At 36.0% G+C, this 23,121-nt stretch overlaps 1 protein-coding gene across 2 annotated transcripts in view; it reads right to left on the reverse strand.

The window, feature by feature from the left end:
* SPOCK3 (SPARC (osteonectin), cwcv and kazal like domains proteoglycan 3) overlaps positions 1–23,121 on the reverse strand; it is a 299,078-nt gene that overhangs the window by 76,457 nt on the left and 199,500 nt on the right. For both annotated transcript variants that reach the window (XM_053658095.1, XM_053658094.1), the window contains exon 5: positions 9,588–9,711. In XM_053658095.1, the coding sequence (XP_053514070.1) occupies positions 9,588–9,711 (124 nt within the window). The remainder of the gene's footprint in view (positions 1–9,587; positions 9,712–23,121) is intronic.

Below are 23,121 nucleotides of genomic sequence, written 5' to 3' on the forward strand. Positions count from 1 at the left end.
CTCACAGATTGTGGACTCAGAACTGAATGCGGTAATCACTTTGCATAGTTTCCCACTGATGAGTTTCAGAGTGTGTTCACACATGCCCATGAGATTGCCAGCTCACATTCTGCCTTCAACTCAATTCAATCCAAAGTCGTCCTGAATGTCAGGAGTGTAATATTCTTTCACCTCAGTCAAGACTATGAGTATGTGCATATATGTAAGGCCTTACTCTTTTTCATATTACTGAATTATTCAGCTGAGGTATAAGATCAGCTGTAGTAAAATACCTCTTATTCTGTGATTTCTGTGCATAATTCAGCATTCACAAATGTATATATTTTCCTATTTGTTGGCCATTGCTTTAAACAGATTACTCTGGACTTCAAAATCTGGAAATAAATTTAAACATCTTAATGATCACTGGCATTGTATACTTATTTTACTAACATTTTATTCTTATACATTCATTGAATTTTGTTATTTTGACAAAATTCTTGATTACATTATTTTAGACCATTGCTGTTTCAATCATCAGTAATAGGGTCAATTAAAATACAACCTATAGACATGTTGCTTGATGATGGATAAAATATATATATAAAATCATTTAACTTACTACTGATTTTATATTTTCATTGTTTTTCTTACTACATAATGTAGGCTTTGACAGATAAACCTTTCCAAAAAAGTATGATGTTAAAAATAACTTGGACATGGATGAAAAGAGAAGAACGTGGCATTAAGTGCTCCTGAAAATGAGGGTGCCAGTGAGAAGAAATTATCCTCACAGATATAAATGGGAGTGAATGGTTTAAAAAAGAACGGGAGTAAGTAAAAATGGGATGCATTTTAAAATAAGATATAAGGGGAGGAAAGATTTAGGACAGAAGGTTAAATTTAGGTAACAAGATAAAAGACTTTAAGGACCTCAACGTAGTGAACAACATTAACAATTACCCCACAAACATCAAAGTACTAAACTGTGATAGCATGTGCCTACATTTTAAAGTTTATGGAGCTTACATACTTAAAATTTCTTATTAGCTGTTTTAGTAAATTAATACTTGAGGAAATGCCTTATTATGCTTAAGAAATATCAAAATGTACTTGAAAACATGTACTATTCTTACAGCTATACACATTTGGGAAGGAAGACTCCTACAGCATTGTCTGTAGTAAAGAGGTGGGCCCTGCCAACTGAGGCGGTTAAAACATATCATTAACGGTGAGTTTATATAGAAAGGGTAAATATAAAAAGGAAAAATAACAAGGGGATTGAGATAGTAAACTAGTTTACTTTTCAGGAGTTAACAATTCATTAAATATTGTAAATAAACAACTATCCTAGGAAAAGCATGCACACAAATATATCTGTAACCAATTCCAAATGTATTCTATTATGGCTGTGTTGAATTCAGGCACCCAAGTTATTGTTATGTCTGGTTCTGTTGGGAAGATGACACCGAATTCAATTGCAAGGATTCAGGTAGGATTTTCCCTGCGGAAGGTAAGCCAACATGAGCTTTCTTGTGGAGCTTTCTGGACCGATTTAATGCATGTCTTTGCTTCTCCATTTGAATGTACAGCAGGCACTGTGCACTATATGTTTGTACTTTGCTGTCTGATACATCCCAGAGAGGAGCCTTCCTCACTGTGGAAGAGCCACAGGTCACAGGTCAAACTTTTGGGTGGAAAACTTTTCTTTGCCCTTTGCCACCAGTAAGTGTGTATATTCTCTGGTGTCTAAAGGTTTGTCTGATGCCCTATTGATTGGAAAGTCAGAAGCCTCCTTCTCAATGACTCTGACTGACTGCAAGCTTGTTACACCAGAAGAAATGGCTGATACATTCCAGACAAAATTTAGGAGCCTGGCTCCTAAGTGAAGTGTTTTAGGACTGTCTGGATGGGTTTACAATGCTCGGTCTGGCTAACAATCAAGGAAAACTGCTATCTCTTTGGGCACCGTCACTAAAGTGTAGTCCCAGCACCTACTTGAATTCCTGGGGTATTGGAAGACACATGTTCTTCCTTTGGACATTCTACCGGGTCCTTTATGTCAGTTAAATCAATATGATTTGGAAGCCATCCAGAAAGCTACAGCATTCTCCCTGCCTCGGGGCCCCACAACCCCAATGGACCAATATCAGCTATAAGTCTCTTATGACACTTTTTCTGATGGTGCTGTTGCTATTCCAGATCCATCAGCTGACTCAGGGCACATCACTGCATCCTTTGAAACTAATTTGTGTGATGTCATATGTTTGACTTTGGGGATTATCTGTAGTGAGACAACACCGATATTCTTATCAAATAATCTACTCAATAATGAACATATAGGCAAACTATTCAATGCCTTATTGGAATGTCAGGGCGCATCTGATAGTCTAAGCACTGGGAATGATACAGGGTGCAGCCAAGGGGGGGGCCAAAAAAAAGATTTGGAATGGTATCCAGAATTCAAAGTGTATAGGAATATTGGAGAGACATATATGATGTCCTCACCCCCTGCCCAGGGGGAAGGGACGAATGGAGCAGGGCCATTGAGAGCTGTTTTGCATAGCAACAGTTTTGTGGCTAACCTCTGGAATGATTATTTAACATATCTATAACCTTTAACTGGTTTCATAGATATGTTAAATAGCTGTGGCCAAGTTCTGAGCCAGGGAGAAGGGAGTGGCTTCTACCCAGGATGTAACCAGGGGCTGTGCCCCTGAGGGAGAGGGCCTGTGTGAGAGCTTGGAAAAGATGGGCTCTGGGACATGAAAAGGGAGTAACCCAGAGGTGGCAGCCAGTGAAGGGTGAGCCACGCGGTTTGGGGGCAGATTGAGGACCCCTGCAGTCATGTAGGAGAGAGCCACACGGTTTCAGCAGAGTGAAAGAGTACCACGCAGCTTTGCCAGAATGGAGATCCCTGCAGCCAGGTGAAGAAGAAAGCCACATGCTTTTGGTGGAGTGCGAACCCCTGCAGCTTTGGCAGATGAGGCCCACGCGGCTTTGGGGTGCCCCCTTTGGCCACATGGCCTGGAAAGCAAGAGAGACTCTGACTAGAACTGGGTACAAAAGAACTCTTGCCAGTGGACCATGAGAGAGTGCCACATAACTTTGGATTAACTCGAGAGCCTGCACAGTGACACAGCTGATGGCACCAGTGGCCTGAAAAAGGGACGTGTGCTCTTTTCCTGATTTACGGTACCCGGAGTTGGGACAGTGGGAGAAGGGAGTGCTGTGTGGGTGTAGGTGTATACCCTAAAGGACTTTGATATTTTAGTGGAGGCATTAAGCCTAAATAGCATTAAATAAACATTTTGTTTCCTTTTCACAAATCTCTGGCATTGAGAGATGTCTTTCCAATAGGCAGTGGACAGAAGAGCCCAGTAGATATTAGTATTCCGTCCTTGGGAGGGGCCTCTTGTTCTGTAGCAGTTTTTGGCATCCCTAGGTGGGCCAAATATTGCCCCCCCTTGAACCTCTTTTTCTGTAACAGGAGGGTCTCTTCAAAAATCTACTGAAAAAAATTTCAGACTCTATCTTCCTCGCCTTACTAAGACAGCTTAATCACTGAATGTTTCCAACTCCAGAGAGGGAACATACCCTCTTACAGGAGATGGTTCTTCGTGGCATGGGAAATGTAGCCCAGCTCCCAGTTGGAAAGGCCAGTGGAAAGCGAGGTCTGGCACATAGAACCCACACCCATGGATCAGTTCTCCCACTGGGAATCAGGCCCGCATTGTACCTAGGGAGCTTTGAGACGCTTTTTGCTAAAACTCCCTCACCCTGAATTTAAAGATATGCAGCAATGTTCACTGCATATCTTTAAAGTAACTTCCTAAGGAAGAATGTAACCAGTTCAACCACTTTTCCCTTTACATTTGCAAATGGTCTTCTTTTGCATGTAATTAGCAACATCTTCTCCTTTGTTTTCTGTAAAGGTTACCACCTAAAGTGAACCTGTGCATAGTAAATGAGGACCATCCTCAATGTAATGTGCCCAGAAAAGCAATAAAAGCCTGTCCAGGCAAGGGACTAGGCTGACCCTCCCTCACTCAAGAGAGTGGCCATGCCATCCCTTTTTCTCCACGGGATTTCTGAAGTTCCTGTGAATTTGTCTCATCCATAACACCATGAACACTGTGGGGCCTGTGTCCACATCACCCTCTGAGCGAGTTCCTGGGTAACTGACAGAATGAAAAGATGTTGTAGGTACCTATATTAAGCATTCAGGACTTTTCCTGCCTTCCCCTAACAGTAACTACAGGCTGGTCTAGCTACTGTACTCTCTAAAGGGGGTTCGGGGAATTCAAACTCAATTCCAGTTCAGCCACCTGGAATCTCCGGTTGAATTAACATGAAATTCTATCACTCTGCTCACTGACTTTCCTGACAGCAGCCCATGTAGGCCGAAGTTGGGAACATAAAATGTCTAGCATTTATAGTTAACTTTGTTGTAAGAATCTTTTTATAGAAATGGCACGTAGTTTTTATGTTTAAACATAATTTTCTTATTTTTGCTTTTCCTTTTTGAAAAGCAAAAAAGCATGCATCGCTATATGTTATTATTTCCTTACCTGTCTGTGTGCAATTTGAATACACTAATAATGAATTCATAAATTATAAAACACTAAATTGCTCTATTGTAAATACATACATACCAAATATCCTGAGGAGAAAATAAATCCAGGATTAGGGAGCAAAATAATTGGAATTTATTTTTACTCAATATTTTTTTAGAAAATAGTTAAACATTGTGGTAATTCAGTGATTATTTATAATTTTTTAAATTCAAATTAAAAAATCACATTTCACATTTATTTGGTAATGATTTTTAACCCAAATATAGTATTTTCAGAATAGGAGCATATTCATTAATTTCTCCTGAATTCGCATTTTTTGGTTGAAAATACAAATTTACACTGGAAGTTCTCCCTCAGCCAAACTCCAAAGAAACAGTTGATGCAACATGCTGAATATTTTAGGCTAAGAAATAACATCAAACTGCATTTCTGTCAGATGGGTTTTATCCTTACCACCACTCTACTTTCCAGTCTTTAAAAATAAGTTCAACAATAATATCATAACTACAGTTTAATTAAATATGGCTCAACGTGACCAAAGGTTAGGGCATCGTAAACAGCTGGGTTTCCAGGAAGAAGGTTGCATGGTCTGGACTCAGTGCAGGTGAGCTATGTGAAAAAAGTTTGTCTCTAAATAAGTGTGGGTGAAAGGAATATAAAAAAATAGGAATATAGTTTGACAAAAGCTAAATAACAGTCAGTCCCTTAGGGTGCTCTGCAAATGTATTTCACCTTCTTGTTACATTTTAAATAGAAAATTTAGAAATTCACATTTTTCCCTATAACTGAAGAAAATAGAATATGTATTTTGTATATCAATATGGCCATGGAAGGTAGAAATAGGGTATTCAAGTCAAGTCAATGAAAGCAGAGGAAAGCTTTTCTGAGGATTAGAACTCCCCTCAAATACAGACACTTATCTCATAGAACATGGTGTCTTATCAGGGACTTGCATATGGTGTAGAAGTTTGCCCTAGATGTCCTATTGAGTTCTGTTCAAATCTGAGATTTTATAAGAAAGCTAACCCATATTATTTCCTTTAATGCTCAGTGATTTAATAAGAGCTTGTCCCAATGGTTTGGATAATATGGCGGGGTTGTCACCTTGATCAAGCTGGCGGCACTCCGGAGCAGAAGCAAAACCTAGCTTTTGTTGCAAAGCGGTTCACACAGAAACAGTGCACATCTTATTTGTCTGTGGATCTTCCAACTGAAAATTATCTCAGCTCAAAGTACTCAAAGGAAGGGAGATAGGACAGTTAAACACCAACTGCTCATGGATGCAACACATCAAAATGGTGATGTGTAGGAAATTTTCTATCTTTCAACATGTACAGAGAGCTATTAGAATCAGTAACTATTATTAAGAGAAAGTAACAGAGTGCCTCAAACATGGGGAAAAAGTTAAAGAATGATAGATAAATAATAGTACAATATTGAAACTTAAGATGGAATTTTCTCAAAAGTTACTGTTCTTATTCACGTTTTTAAAACCCTCATATTTAAATTTCAAAAGCAAAAATTTGGAGGGGTGCAATGGTGCTTCTCAATCATGGACACACATAAAAAACACCTGGGGAGCTTTTCCAATTCAGAGTCACAGGGCCCCTCTTGCAACCAGCCAAAGTTTCATCTCTGAAGTCAGTTGGGAACTGCAGTGCAAACTTTCCATTCATCTCTCATGAAAACACATACACATACACACAGATATTTCTTATAAACAATGTACTTTCTGAAGGAATTAACCATCATTTAGTTCAGTAGCCTAGCACTGCATGGCTAAGTATGATGGAAAAGTGTTCTAAATCATGCAATGTGCTGTCCCCAGGGAATTTATATTACAGATGCCCTGCTGAGTTCTAAAACATTAATATTATTTATTGACTTCTGCTCAGCAAATGTAGTATACAATTTACAGAAGTCAGTGACAAATATATCCACGGTCTAATATAGATGTATCGGGGGACAATGCCTAGTTCTTACTGAAGCTTGACAATACAATCAGAATAGACTTTGCCTCAAGTAAAGAAACAAAGACCTTCATCTTCTGCGTCAATTCCAGGAATGATTACCTCCCAAATAACCTTGAACAGACTTACATTTTGATTTTTCTGGCATTGCTCAATTTGAGATCATTCAAAATAGATTGGTTCTTTTAAAAAGTAAGATTAAAACAACTTCTTGAAAAAGTCAATTGTTTTTCTTAACAGGAAAAAAATCAATGTTACAAAAATACCCTCTTGTGAAAATGAAAAAAGTCCCAATATTTTTTCAAATGAATCTGCTTTTCCATAGTTCTTTATCTACTCCCTTGTCTTTTTGTGTATACACTTTTATATACTCTGCTTAGGAGTTCTAGACAAGCTGACAAATTCAGACTTTGAACTCTAATAAAATAATCACTCCACATTATTCGCATTTTGTAATGAGGTATAGTTTCTAAAATATGGAAAGTCAGTTGACTGAAGTCTTCATTTGGATACCTTCTGATAACCTTCTGACCAATAGGATTACATGTGACTTGCAATTCGACTTCAGTGTGCCCAATACGAAGGAGAACAAAGGGGAAGCCCTCATGGAGGTGGAAATATATGGGAATTAATCTACTTATGATAGGTGTATTTAGTCTTGAGTAGGAGTATGTCAATTATGTTTCTCTAAAATCAACAAACAAGGCTTCCCATATGGTCTGAACAGATGGAAATCACTTGTGATTGTAACTTTGTGTACTTTGAAACTAAATTGTGAAGGAACGGATCACCTCTTAGTAGCATCCTGAAGAAAGTCCCAAACAAGCTGGTGCTAGACGAAGGCCAGCCCTCTCCAGGGACCAAGGCCCTCAGGACACACACATGTCAGTACCGCCAGCACATACATTTCTAATGTTGAGAAAGACATACATCTGTCTCAGCTGGCTGCCAATAATAAAGCCAGTCTCTATTGATGTAACCTGTTCAGTGATCAATGTTTATCAAATGAAATTAGTATTAAAATTTGCTCCCTATGTAGCTCTCCTTACCAGTTTGGATATTATAATATGCATCCTTGGTTGTAATTGAATAAAGCAGTATAATGGTTTACGCATCATCATCCTGTGCGATGTGATAATATGAGATAGATTCATTCTTCCTTGTGTGGACAACATGAATTTTCTAATCTTGCAACGTTAAGGTTCACCAAGATCATGGTCATCTTGAGAAGACCAGTGACATACTCCCTTCTCTCTCAGCAATATCCACACCTCTATATGCGTCTTAACACTAGCAAATAGACACACGGCAGCTTAAATGAGGAGACGCTGGACTTGGCCTCCAGTAAGTACTAAGCATATATTTATTGACTGAATTAATCTATCTTATCATTGTAGTGCTTTTAATCAAGCTTAGCAGTTGTAAAATGCAAGTGGAAGTTGTAGGGAGATAGTCACTGAGACCAGTATGGTTCATAAAGGACTGGCCACAGAACAAAATGTTCAAATAGCCCACCGATTTTTGGAACTGAAGTAAGGTTATTTTACAGACTTCATTTATTCTATATAATGTGAATAGTCACACAGTTCCTTAAAGAGATGTTAATATATTTAATTATAGTGTAAGGTTCCACTTGGAACACCACAGAATATGCTTTTAAAACATATTTTAGGTAACAATACCTTGTTAAAATATAGGTTTTCAAAATTCACAAGTGTATCTGTCCCCAAAGACTCAGTAAGAGGTTGTGATCCTTTATTCATTTGTCATATAACAAACAAAAACAACTTATCAATGTCTTATTAGATACAGTTCTTTTAAACTCCAAAATATTTAAATAAGGACACATATTTACAAAATTATTGTCGTTCTATCACAGTTGTCCCCATTTCCCCTCCATTACTCTCCTCTGCCCTACCCACCCCCACCTCCTACATCCACGGTCTCCCCAACACTGTCCTCACCCTTGGGTCCTTTATACATGTTCCTGAACTTGACCCTTCCACTTCCTTCCCCCATTACCTGCCCCTTCCCTCCCCTCTGGTCACTGTCAATTTGTTCTTTATTTTTATGTCTCTAGTTCTAGTCTGCTCATTTGTTTGTTTTGCTGATTAGGACACAGATTAAATGTAGAGAACAGACACTGAGTCAGAAAAGACCTTACATCTTGCCATCAATGTCAGCTAAATACATAAAATTTGCTACATCTTTCTAATTCTTAGTTTTCTCATTTGTTAACAAAAGATATTTGGAGGCTTAAATAAAGTAATGTAGAAAATAATATATGAGATAAAAGAAGTAATGATACGAACAGATTGTAGCTTACCACTACTGGTACAATAATAATTGCTAACACTATCATATGTATGGTAACAGTCCTGACTTCTTCTACCATAACAATTCAAAAAATGTTGGCTTTGCTGGTGAAGCTCAGTGGATTGAGTGTGGGCCTGTTAAGCAATGGGTCACCAGTTCCATTCCCAGTCAGGGCACACGCCTGGGTTGCAGGCCAGGTACCCAGTTGGGGATTCATGAGATGCAACTACACATTGATGTTTCTCTCTCTCTCTTTCTCTTCTCTTGCCCTCTCTCTAAAAATAATGTTGGCTTTAATATTTGAGGTTTCAGCGTGTTCACAGCTTTAGTATTTCGAGCTTGAAAAATTGTTAATAGGAGAAACAAATATACATTGAACCATATTTCAAACCAGTGAAATTGTTCACATTTTTTATCTCATTTTTTATTTAACTAATTATTTTTCAAGTACAGTATTCTGTCTTTTACTCCCATCCCAGCCCACCACTCTCTGTGCCCCCCACCTCCCTCCCATTTCCACCCCCTTAGTTGTTGTCCACGTGTCCTTTATACTTGTTCCTGTAAATCCTTCCCTTTTTTCCCCTGAAATCCCCTCCCCTCTCCCCTCTGGTCACTGTCCCCCTGTTCACATTTTTTTTAAGTTAAAAAATATATTTGGGTGACCACATTGGAGAACTCAGAGATTTAAGCACTTACTAACAAGTCCGAATTGGGTAATCCCCACTACAGGACTGATTTTCTTTACCTGTGAGGAGTAGGTGTGACCATCTGAACCACAAACGGGGCTGGCATAGGCCCCGGGGCACTGCTTGCACGTGGGCGACACGGAGCCTCTCCACTGCTTGTGGCCCACGCCCGGGTCTTTCACACTGTTCAAAAAAAATAAAACAACCACACAATGCGTTTACTTACAAAACTAATAAATTTATATTAACATCATGTTTTTCCATGGTCATTCCAAATCTTAAAGGTGAATTGGAATCAGAAACGATTTTCTCCTTTTCGACCTATTGATCTCCCCAGAGATTATATTCATGATAACATTTTGCTTCTTACGAGGATAACAAGGTTGCCCTGTGATAAAATCAGAATATATTTCTTAGAAATATTCTTCTAATTGCATATAGATTATATTTCATCCTATGAATTTTTGTTTTAATTTATAGTTGTGGCATATTTTTTGACAGATCCAGAAAAAGAAACAATTGCTCAGCAATAAAGGACTCGCGTACCTGGGACTGTCCATTCTAGGACTCCGTCAGGAGCAGTTTCAGAACTCAGACATCTAATTCTCTGGGCATACCCAATGAGCCAGAAAGTAAGAGCAGCTTACTTTAGAGAAAAGAACATAAAGAACTAAACTTTTCCAACAACACCAGCATTTAGAGAACCAAATTCATAGATTTAGCGATAGGCTATCCTCTTTCTATTGCATAGAAATGCTTCAAAATAGATTCATTAGGCTTTGATCAAAAAATAACTTGGGAAAACCCATCTTCTTTTGCTACCTGCACTTACATTTATTTGCTTTTCCACTTTGATTAAACTGCTTTATTGCTCTATTTTTTTGTGCACAATTTATATAGTAGAAGGGGTAAAGGACTTAAAAATAAGACTATTTAGAACTATGCTAGTAAATCAGTACTCATTAAAATTGTTTATAGAAAGTAATGTGATGTCTGTATCTGGAGGCAGAAAGATCATTTACTAGAAACATTTGCTTATTTTGGCTTTTCATTTTATTTTCATGAATAAGTCAAATGTCCCCAAAGACTACTAAGAAATATAGTAAAAAAATCTTCATTATAGAAAAAAATTAAACTATGTACTTCACATTTTGATAAATGTAAGTGGGCATTAAAAAATGTTTATCATTCTCTCTTCCCCTCTCTCTATGCCAACCTGTGCTTATCTCTCTCCAAAGACTTTCATGAAGCATATCATAATTCCAAATGCATTTTCTTCATTTCAATTTTGTGAATTCTGCCAAAAGACCACTTTAAAATCTTGCTTGGCCACAGATTTTATCTCATAAAAAAAACAAGGGGTGAAATAGCCATGCTCCTATTACTCATTAATTACTTGGCACAAAATTATAATGGTAATTAAAGCAAAACCTTAAACTGGAAAACCTTAAACATTATTTTATACCACATCAAAACTTATAAATTATAGAGGTGGAGCAGAAGGGAATAAATAAAATAAAATATTCTTCTTGCAATTTTCTTTCACTCTGTGTAATCAAAACAAGGCATAAAATTATGCAAACTGCTTTTCAGATACTTTGGGAGAAATTATTATTAAATTCAGGCTTTTAAACAATAAAAAGTACTTTAGCAAAACAGGATTTTATATATATATATAGCTTTGTGATATATATAATATATATTATGATATGTGTTTTATATACATATACTATATTCCACTATTCAAGGCACTAAGTAGGTTCATACCAATATACCTGTTGTGATAAAATATATCACATGTGATATGATTTTAATAGCTGTGAAATTAAAATTGTGATAAAATTGTGATTTTTATCACAACAGGTATATTGGTAAAATCATATGTGATATGATTTCAATAGCTGTGAAATTAAACTAATAAAGATGAACTTACACTGCTGCTAGTGTTTCTTTACAGGACTTACTTGGAGGCAGTTGAGCCAAAGTATCTCCTTGCTCCCTGAACCATCTTCTTGAGCTCCTGATCTACCTTTCACTCTGGGGGATTCCTTCCTGAAAGGGGGTCCCACTTTCAGGGGGATTCTCCAGCATCAGTCACACATGAAAGCCTATCAATCTCTTATTTTTCTAATAACTACAATGTTGGTTTCAGCTATATCTGCTTAATCAATTATGATACTTGGTTTTATGTTTAGTTACTCATGTTGTGCAATTTAAAAAGATAACTTGAACATGACTTTCATGTATTGAGATTTACACTGACTTTGGAAGGAGCATAAAGGATATTACCGGAATGGTTAGCAGAAGGAAATCTCATTCCGGTTCGATTTAAGTTCGTGTGTGATCATGTCATTAAGCAGGGTGGGCAGGTAGTCACCTCCCTCAGTCTTAATTTCTCCATTTGTACAATGCTAAGCTTTGTCAGTATGGATCATTTGGTCTTGAGCATTCCATCAGTCTATAAATCTTTACTAAAACTGCTTATTTGAAGGCACTCAACAAAAATTAGAAGCATAGACAGTGCATATTGGCCATATGTTATAATTTTAGGACTTAGTTTAGTGTTACCAAGTGAAACTAATATATCATTATGGTGTGAAGGATGATGTTTAATGGAGCAAGAGAATGCCAGGAGTGCTGAAGTTGCAAAAGTCAGCTATCTCAAGCTAGCAAATGAAAGCTATGGAGGGAGCCCTGTCTTATGATAACTAATGAAAGGCAAAGAGAGTACAGAACAGTGTTTAAACAGGCATGATTTCCATGAAAGTATGCCTAAGAATTAAATAATGCCTCTATTACAATATCAAGAACATTGTCAATAGATCATAAAAAATATTTCATATTATATATTTTTCTAAAACCATGTAGGTTCCTAGATCTGACATATTTTATAAACTTTAGGCTTTAAATATGGAAACCAAATGAAATGCTCATTATTTATTATATGTTTATCTTAGAAGGGAACCATCAGTATCTAAATCTTAACATTTTAGGAATATTTGCACCATAGGTCTCTGCACCTATGTTGATTTTTAATGACTTTGCTTTAAGGGAATAATTTCATTGTATCTGTATAAAACGTCATTCAAGTGAAATATTCTGTGCATATCTCAGCTAAAGGCAAATTGATGTATTTCTTGTCTACTCGGTACACCTAACATTTTAACTCCTTTGGGAAGTCTTTTGGTTTTTAAGGTCTGCTGGAGTTGTGGAGGAATTCTTCCTTAAGACACAACTGCCAAATCTTGACTTCTTCTCTACAGGTCATAAAATACTTCAATAAACAAGGCCACCCTTACTCTTTGGTCATGGGCCTTAGGAAAAAAAACAGATGTATTGGCCAGGTGCAGTATATTAGCTTTTGGGGCAACACAATTATTTGAAAGTTAGAAAGACCTATACAGAACTTAAATCTATAGTGACCACTAATTGCTGTATTTGATTTCTGTATTCTGTAGGACGGTAAATTGAGCAATAAAGCAAAATGGTATAAGTTATCAATTTTAAGTAAAAGACATATTCTAAAAACAAAAAGTAAACATTAATTCATAGTAGAAAACATTATTAAATGCATAAAATAAATTAGCATAGCTTGTTTTCCAGTATGAATAAAACATCCACTTGCTCTATATATTTTATAAGAAGCAGAGAATCACCAAAAAAGCCCATTTGTAGACATATTGACAGGCATGATTAATAAAATGATCTTTGGAAACTGTTTCTAATATGAAATAAATTAACAAGTGAAAAAAGGACATTGTAACTACTTCAAATATTCTTTGAAGGAAGATTCACCATCACAAATAAGTGTTATCTGGAGAGTATATCTGGCTAATTAAACCTGAAATTTATATACTGTGATAAGTAATGCACCACCATATATGTGAGTCTGATTTAGAAACTCAGCACAGAGGCCAATTTGCTAATATGTGAATTGGTTCTATTAAACGTGTTGACAGATATATTTCACCCCAGATATGAGCATATGAATATGATTACTAAGTCTACAGCCCGTGTTTAAAATAAGAATTAGGAAATTCTTCACTTTTTTAATTATTAATGTTCATAGATAAAACAAGCTTTCAACCGTTAACTATGATATCACTTTAACCTTAAACAGTTCAATAGTGTCAGCATTCAGCAAAGTATGAACTAAGATTTGAGTTCACAAAAATGTGTGATTCTTAAAGGTCAAGGAAATTCTATATTTGGGAGAAATGCATTCACATTTTAAAAATAACAGTGACAGATATGCAGCTTAAAAGGGAAAAATATTTTACCTAAAAGAGAATGACAATGAAACAATGCAACATTTACTGAAAAACGTGGGAAGAGATTGCTTGATTATGAAAAATATATTTTATATATAAAAATATGTCTTGATTCTGAAAAATTATTTTGATTTGTTTATTTTCCTAAACAGATAGAAATATTTTAGTTACTGCTTGATAACCAGACTTTGAAAACTTTCTCAGAAGCCTTAAACAATTAAAGGCCACATTTTATTTAAGAAAACAATCATTAAAGGTCATCCAAAATCCAGGAAAGGAAAACAGTTTTTCCTCCACGTGTTGCTTTGATGGAAGTCTTTGTTGTTGGCTTTCTCCTTCTTACCGCTTCATGGGAGAAGGAAAGTTATAAAATTAGAGGGAAAAAAGAAGCTACTATGTTTGCTTGAGTCTGATTTATAGACTGAGAAAAAAGGTCAGGAGCACAAAATTTTCTCCATACATTAGCTTTTCATGTTCACATAACTGATAAAATTCAAATGTCTAAGTGTTTGACTTCACAGTATTTTTCTCTCTACCAGATTTTAATTCCTCTCCTGAAAGCATATACTTCCTGGCATGTGTCAATGCAGTCTGGTAAAATCAGGAGTGAGATTTGCTAGACAAGGAAATATCCTTCCAGAAATGCTATCTCAATAACTTGTATATATCTCAAAGGTTATCAGAGAGGTCTTTTAAAACACTTATTATTTTTATTATTTTTTATTTGTAATATACTGCAATTTATAGCTACCCACCATGTTTTAGAAAATGAGTTAGGCATTGTCAAAACCCCACCACTAGCTCCTGCAATAACTTTTTATCTTTTAACCTATAAATATTATCTATGCATCCTTCTAAGTACTGCTCATATATTTTATTCGTGAACATACCCAATAATGTGCCCATGAACTATTTTACTATCCAGAGATAACAGTTGGGTAGAATCATTGAAAAGGATCTCAAAATTAGTCTGGGAATAAAAAGATAAGCCTAGCTTGGAGTGAGGTTTTCCTGTGTTTTAGGAAGTATAATAAGGACACTCAAGAGCTGATCTGGCTCTGTATAGAGCCAATACAGCAATATAGAGCCAACTTCTAGTCATCTCTGCAGTCCCACCTTTGATGCCACTTCTATTGTAAAGTGTTTGACCCCCCTAGAACACTTTTACCACCAGTCTGTGACCCACATTCTCTCATCACTTATACACTTTCAATATTACTTATTAATTCTATTTTAACAAAAACCCATATAGTTATCTTTTCATTAAACCCAACCTGTACTCATGCTCCCCTAATTCTGAGTCTTTGTCTTGCCCTCATGACATATGCTGAACCACTAGGAGACATGACTGGACTGAACACCGACTTGTTCCCTACTTCTGCTATTCTAGCTCTGATGTGTGGGAGACAATGGAACTGCTTAAACCAAGGCCTACATTTTGTGGCCTATAAATACTTCCAACCTCTTTGAGACTCTCCATTCACAGGTAAGAACAAAGCAGCTGGGCAGCATCAGAAGTCATTTCAATCACATGGTACTGTATATAAATTAAATTTGACCAAAGCATTTTCTAAAGCCACGAGGCAAAACTTTCTGACACATTCCTGATTCCCCGTTGGTTAGGTCATGCTTGCAGAAACAGAATAACCTGGGAATGTATTTGTTTCCCTGTATCTGCTATAACAAACTACCTAAAACTTTCTGGCTTACAACAACAGAAGTTTAATTTCTCAGAGTTATGGAGGTCAAAAGTCCAAAATCAGTTTCACTGTACTCTCTTGGGGAGCTTGAGGTGATACTCTGGTGCATCTGGTACATGCCTCTTCCAACCTCTGGCGGCTGGCGGCATTCCTTGACTCGTGGCTACATTCTTCTCTGTTCTATATTCACATAGCCTTCCCCTCTTTGTATCTTTAACGGAATTCCCCATCTCTCTCTTATAAGGATACATCGTGAATGTGTTCAGGGACCACTCTGATAATCCAGGAAACTTCTGCCTCTCAAGATCTTTAACATCATCACATTTTTCATCATATAAAGTAACATTCTCCCTTTTACCATATGAGATATTACACACAGATTCTGGTAATTAAGGTGAAGATATATCTTTAGGGCCAGGATTCAACATAGTACAGGGAAGCTACTTAGATAAAGGAAGATTTTACCTTTCTCATAACAAAAGAGCATCAGTAATGGAGACCCTAGTTGGCAGGGATGCCTTAAGGAATCCTATATGTAAGTTCACATTGAGAGTGTATTTTGCCCAGTGACTACTCCTATCAACCCCTTTAACATTTAAATGACAGATGTGTGGTCCACAATAATTTCTTGGGACTCAGGTATTGTCCTTCCACTGCAAGGCTATGCTCCTCTGCCAATGTGCACTCAGTCTGAGGCATGGAACCACAGCCGGACATAACCGATTTTTCTGTGAGTAGATAATGTACTTTAATCTCATCTTATGTCCCGGTAGAATCATTTTATTTTTTCACTTTACTAAATTTTAGAGAAATTAAGTGATACAGTTAGGAAGATAAGATTAGAAAAACATTAAGTTGCCATTTTTACAGATAAACAATAAAAATGCCATATCAACATGCCTCATCTGACTCTTAATTTAATTAGTAAAAGAACAGATGATAGAGACGAAGGGTTTGCTTCTCTTTGTATTTTTGCTTTTAGGAGTGTGGTCCCTGGGGGCAAACTGAAAGGGAATAATAGTGGGTGAACGGACTAAGCGTCATGGCCTAGGGATAAATATATTCTTCGTGGCATTCAGAGTAAGCAGGAGAGAAGCCATTGCATTATACCAAGAATTTATTTCTGAAAGTGGGGTTTACAGACTTTGTTCTCATTGCCAGCTAATTTTCTGTTTTTTGTACTTTGCCGATCAATCTTTTCCAAAACTTTACAGGTGGTCTTCCCTCTCCACTAATCTCTTTTCCCTTTTTATTCTCTACTCATCATTTTTACTCCAGTATATTTCCCTGATCCTAGCACAAATTAAGGTCTTGATAAATATCACTGAAAAGATAAAATGAAAGAGGGTCCAAGAAAGAAAGAAGGGAGGGAGGGAAGAAGGAAAGAGAGAAGTTCATCTTTGCTTGGAGCACTAAGAACGGTTCCTATTTACTTTGCTTATACGTACATTTAAGAAGTAGAAATTCTACAGCATTACATATTTTTCCAAATATGCTTTCATCAATAATTTGTAAATTACGTCCTTAAAAGTCATTTTGGCTTGGATATTAAAAGTCAATTAGAATAGAAATACATTTAAGCAAGAGCCTCGCTTTTCCTAATGATTATCTTAGGCTATACCATAAAGTACATGCCAGAGCATTTTACATTATTCCTTTCAGCTGTTTCAGTTTATCAAGGACTCTTTCAGCCTCGTATTTCAGGATTTTCAACATGGTCTCTATTGCTCATCTAGGAAGCAAGCGTCAGGAAATGAACAATTTGGCTCTTCATGACTGTATGGGGAAGAGTGATTTATACAGGCTTCTTTTCAACAATATTTTCACTCTTTTAAAAACATTGCTAATTTACTGCAGCATTTGTTTCTCACTTGACTTTTTAAAGCAGTAAAATCCAATTAACCTACAATCTCACGCCAATTTCCTTTAAAAAATACTGTACCACTGCCTCTCTTGCCCTTCTCACAGTTCCCCCTGCCCTCTGAATATGTGGAGGCAATAAAACACACACTAGATGAAGAGCACTCTGCATTTCCCAGCTCCCCCATTAGCGCTGCTGCAAGGAGTAGAAAGATGGCTAGTGATTTATCATGTTTACTGTTCTCTTACTGGCCAAAGTCTGCTCAGTGGAACTGTTAGACTGAATGGAGGGTTAGTGAGTCCCTTGTGAGGGATCACAAGGCTCTGTTATGTTAAACTGGCCTGGAAGATGCTCTCCTGGGCGCTGGCCACTGTCTTCCATATTGAAGGGAAGTTCAACTGGGTAACCTAATCTCCTGGGACTCTGCTGTAGACTTCACATAAATGATAACATTTGTGTACTTGTTTTGTGTTTCTTCTCCAAAGGTGCATTAGCTTGGTTTTTGTTTATTTCACTAACAGTGCTTTGATAAAATTCAATCTTGGATTACTTAGGATTTGTGCGATGAAAGCCTTTATCTTATTTTGAACCTATTAATATATTACCTAGACATTTAAGTTTAAATAAAGAGTATTTCATGGGTTAAAGAATAGCAGATTTGCAAGCATTTAGGGTTTCTGCTTTAGTTTCAGCATAAATTTTAATTACTTTTTTTTCCCTTTGCACATTCATCCTTTGGTAACAAATATGAGTACTCCTGAGTTCCTTTAATTACTTCCCCAAAACAAACCAAATAATAGCCTTATAGTAATTCTGCCCCACAAACTTCAGGGGTATATAGATCTATATTTGTGTACTACTACGGCATTTGTAGAAAACGGAACTCTAAAAGCATGCTTATAAGAAGAGTTCTGTCCCAAAATCAACAAAAAAAAGAGCCGCCCTCACCCAGGGCTCTCTCTTCTTATTATAATATGTGTATAATAAATTACCATTGTGTCATATCACTGGAATTTGAGGGTAAATATAACACATTATTATCATAAATAATACAAAGAGCTGAAGCAACCTAGATATATTAATGTCTGAAACACATCTCATTTTAACATGGTTAAAAAATGAAGGTATGGAAAGTAATTCCTAACCTTCTTGGTTTCAAGTGAGACATCAATTCAGCAATTTCAAGAATAATTTATATTTAAAAAATATATATTTATTAACTTCTCTAATAGGGACTCAATTTTGGACTTGAAAGTATAAAAAAGTAAAGAAAGCAGAAATATAATTCACAATAAAATATACATTGAAGTTAATGTCATGCTTGCAAATTCCCTAATATACATAATGAAATAATTCAAAAATTGGTTATCCTTTAAGATAACTATTAGAAATTACATGAAGGCATAAATTTTTTATAACTCACCATAAACAAGTATGAAAATATGCCTATATCTTACTAAGAAATCAAATGTTTTTCTTCTCAGGGCTACACATATAAATTTATATAACCACCTAAGTAAATAATTGGTAGACAGATTCTTTTTCAAAGCTTTGAAAACCTGGGGGTGGGAAATTATTGTTTAAATAGCACCAAGTGTCAATGAAAGTGTCTTGGTGACACTTTCATTGTCACCAAGAGAAAATAAATCACATTACAGTAATTCTTTTCGTGAAGCTAAATTTTACAAACCCTTCGATTGGAATGAAATGCAGATGTTGGGTAATTGGTGACGATGCTTTGCTAAATATAGACCATGAGAAGAAACAAAACTGCTGTTCATGAATAATTCATTGAGTTTTACATTCAATAACCATGAGACTCCTGTGGGTTCTTAAGATCGTGTCCGGATCCTCAGAGCCACAGAGTGCGCATGTCCGCATCTGCAGACTTCAGCTTTCTAAAGGGTGGGAGGAAAGTTACACGGCTTTTAACAGAAAATTGTCGCCTTTGGCATTTTCCTCAGGCTACATGCTCCATGTCTCCTTTGAAATATCTTCGTGGACACATTTGAGATCATGTCTGTTTGACAACCTACTTGAATTAGGCTTCAGACAACCGTCTTTGAAAGGACTTGGTTATTCCCATCTCAATGCAGCACAACTGCTGATAAAAGTTAGTTTAACTTTTGCCCTTTCCCTACAATCCCTAACTTCTTCCACTAAATGTGAATAGGAGAAAAGGTAATAATATATACATTTCAGATAAAAACCCCTCTAGTTCTATTTTAGTAATTTAATAACTAATGAATTCTTACCTCAATCTCTGGAAATACACTCTCTGAATTATACTTAGAGGGACAATAGCCCTATTGAACATACATGTATGTTTTTCTGATTTAAATATTTTTCTATTAAGACACCTGCATTTTCCACTTACAATGCCATGCTTATGCAATGTTTTTTTCTTTTCTCCATGCACATATTCCATATTCTTTCCTTTCCCCCTGCACCTATTTCATAATCAAGTGTCAAGAAAGCCCACTTATTATAGCAACTCTACATTAAAAAATGCCATGGATTTTGCTACAAATTTGTGTTCTTCAGTGTTTTTTCTGGAGCAGCCTCTTCAATGATGGACCACCACCAGAAAGTCCCAAGGCTATACTCTTGGCACACTTCCCAAACTCTGGTACAGCTTGGTAATGATAGGGTTGCAAGCTTTATTCAATTCTTTCTGCCGATGTTCAGATTCTACTTTCTCTACAGTCTGGTTCTTATCAAGCCAACTGATGATTTCATTACATTTGTCAAAAATCTTCTGTTTGTCCTCATTGTTGCTTTCACCTTAAAGTTTTTAGTACATTTCTAGATCCAATATTTTAATCAAATGTCAAAGGAGAAAACTTTAGAATAATTTCATTTCAAACTGTATAGTGCTTACATCCCTCAAAAGAGAAATAAGGTAGCCTATGGAAGTTCCCAAAAGAAAGATCCAACACGTATGTCATAGCTCAAAAGCCTCTTACAAGTTCATACAGACAATGCCAGTATGGTTTTGTGCAGAGCATAGAAAATCAACAAAGATTTTCTTTGTCAGAGTACTTTGCAAACTTGACTAGTCAAAACATTCCATTAAGTTAAACTACAACTAAAACAAACAAACAAAAACGTCCTTGGACTCCTAGTTGATGGAAGTTACACTTTTACTTTTTCTCATTAAGAAATTATATAATGATAGGAAGGAACTTTATTTTTTTACTCATAACCTTTCTGGAAAATGATGGAAATACTTCATGGTGTATCTCAATCAATATGTATATGGCTTGTAATAACTCTGTCACCTACAATGTATTTGTAGCCAGCAGGTAGAAAGTTCTGAAGGAGGAGTCCTATGTCATAAGATAAATTGGTGTCAGTGAACTAAAATTATTTGTAGAGACAAGATCACATTTATGTCTGATAAATATTTCACTACTGAAATTTCTAATGAATCATTCCTGCCAGCAGCATTTGAATGGTAAACAACCTTCTACTATTGGTTTTAAAAAGTGTTAATTTATTGACAAAATTAGTACAGCATTGTTGTATCATAGGTTGCTATTATTACCAATAGAATAAATATTTTTCTTTATAATTTTGGTGTTATTATTTCTATTGTTGATCTCTACCTTGTCCATTACCATTTTTCTCTTTGTGTTGAACACAACTTTAAAATAATTTCAAAGTAAATTTGTAAAGGGTTACAGCTAAACAAAGAAGTCGATATAAAGGAAAATGCTAAAGAATATTTGAGTTACCTTCTGCTTAAGGTTTATATGCTACAGAAGAGTAGAATTTATAAACTCTGTTAAGGATTTATTTATGCTGATAATGTTTGATGTTCCTTTATCCTGAAGAATCTGTTCTTCAATTAAAACAGAATATTACCTTTATGCTCAAAACACATTTGCAGGATTGTGGTTTGAATTGATGGGTTGGGGGTCTGAGAGCACTAGCTTGGAATTAATTTCCCAAATATTCCCAGTGCATGCATGAGCAATTTGCTAAATCTCCATGCATATTCTAAATTTTCATTTTATGCCCAGCGATGTCAAAGTGCTCCAGGAGTTGAATGTTGTGAATGTTTTCCTCCCCTAACGTGTCCACAATGTAAAGACACAGAGACTACTGATCAATATCACTAAGTCACTCCTTTTTTCACTCCTGAGCTGGAATGGCAAATGTTCCCTAGAAGATTTTGATAAGATGAAAGAGCAAAAATATTACAGCCGCTTAAATGTCCTTCCAATGAAGTTGTGAACCCAGTTACATTTTTATTAGCAATTTTGCCATTTCTATGCAGTTGTTCCATAAAATCAAGAACCTTTCAAATCAATTTGGTTCTTCAGTGCTCTCACTATGTTTTGCTTCATTTACATATAACAGCAAGGTTTGCACTACTTTCCTTAATAACTGAAAAAGAAGGTACTTCATAACTATTGTTTTTTTTCCTTCTAGGTGATTCTTACACCACACCCAGCTTGAATTATTAGCATTAGCCCATGTAGCAACATACTTTTCAAAAAGATTTCAAAATAGTATTTGAACACTTTTAATATATCAAGTATACATCATTAATAGACAGAGTGAAAAAGCAATAGCAAATTGCTGTGATTTTTACTCAGTCTGTTAGAAAGTTTTGATGTAAACAATGGCAAACTAAGAGAGTTCAATGAGGAATATTGATCATGATGCAAAATTGGGGGTTATGCTGTTTTTGGACACTTTTTAGTAAATTGCTAATTCTCTTATTTCTGAAGATTCTACAGTGTTGCCAATTTAATCCTTTTACTGCTAGATAAATATGAGTGACTTTCTTTAGAAAAAAAAACTTTTATCTAAAAGCATGACCAATCCGTCAAAAATAAAGTATTATGACAACACCCACGGTCTTTTCTCAGAACAGTGGGTGTGGGGGGAAGGGAGAAGGGCAGTTAAAATTCAGCCATAAAACACAAAGTAATAAATGTTCACACATACAAGGCTGTCAACATTCCTCACCTACTGTTTATGCTGGATTCGTGTAGGTTTTATCATCTTTGATTATAGCATTTTACTCTATCATTCTAAGCAACAAGTGTTTTGTCTGTAGCAAGGAGCTCTTCCAACAAAATTGACATAAATCCTGTTTAATATTCTCTCCTTGTAAAGTGGGACAATGACAACCATAGTTCAATTGACAGCTCTTTAATAATTCTGCTGGCACCATAAAAATGAAAAAAAGGGGCAGTGTTTCATGAGAGAAGATAAATCAAAGAGAAGGGACTAAAAAATACTGCATTATAAAAAGGTCAGACACTTAGATTAACATAGAAGGCACTTTCAGAAAACATTTTCATTTCCTTCCAAATGATCCTAAGAAGAAGTATGGACAAGAAAATTAACATGTGCATGCTTCCATGAGATCAATTTATATTTGCCCCCAAATGCAACGTTTGACAGATTTCTTTTAAGATCACTTCAAAAAATTGTTTTAAATATAAAGCACAGACTCTAAATTTGCAACTAAAAAATATCAGTACATCAACTTGTCACTGGCCACAGAGTAAATGGACTGTTTTAGAGATTCCATTTATGCCTTCCTCCCTTTTTTTCTAAACATGCTCTCACTCACACAGAGGATTTCCCACACCCACACCTGCCATGAGCACATCCACTTCTCCAGCTTAGTCGTGCTAGTGGCAAGAAAATGTTTTCATTTCTTTTAGCACTGAAACCGGAATCATTTTAAAGCAATCCATTGGTGTAGGTAAAAAGCAACTTATATTGCATTAGGTTATCC

The sequence above is a fragment of the Artibeus jamaicensis genome, unplaced genomic scaffold, assembly GCF_021234435.1.
Source record: "Artibeus jamaicensis isolate MK-2021 breed Jamaican fruit bat unplaced genomic scaffold, CSHL_Jam_final scaffold_537, whole genome shotgun sequence".
Lineage (NCBI taxonomy): Eukaryota > Metazoa > Chordata > Mammalia > Chiroptera > Phyllostomidae > Artibeus > Artibeus jamaicensis.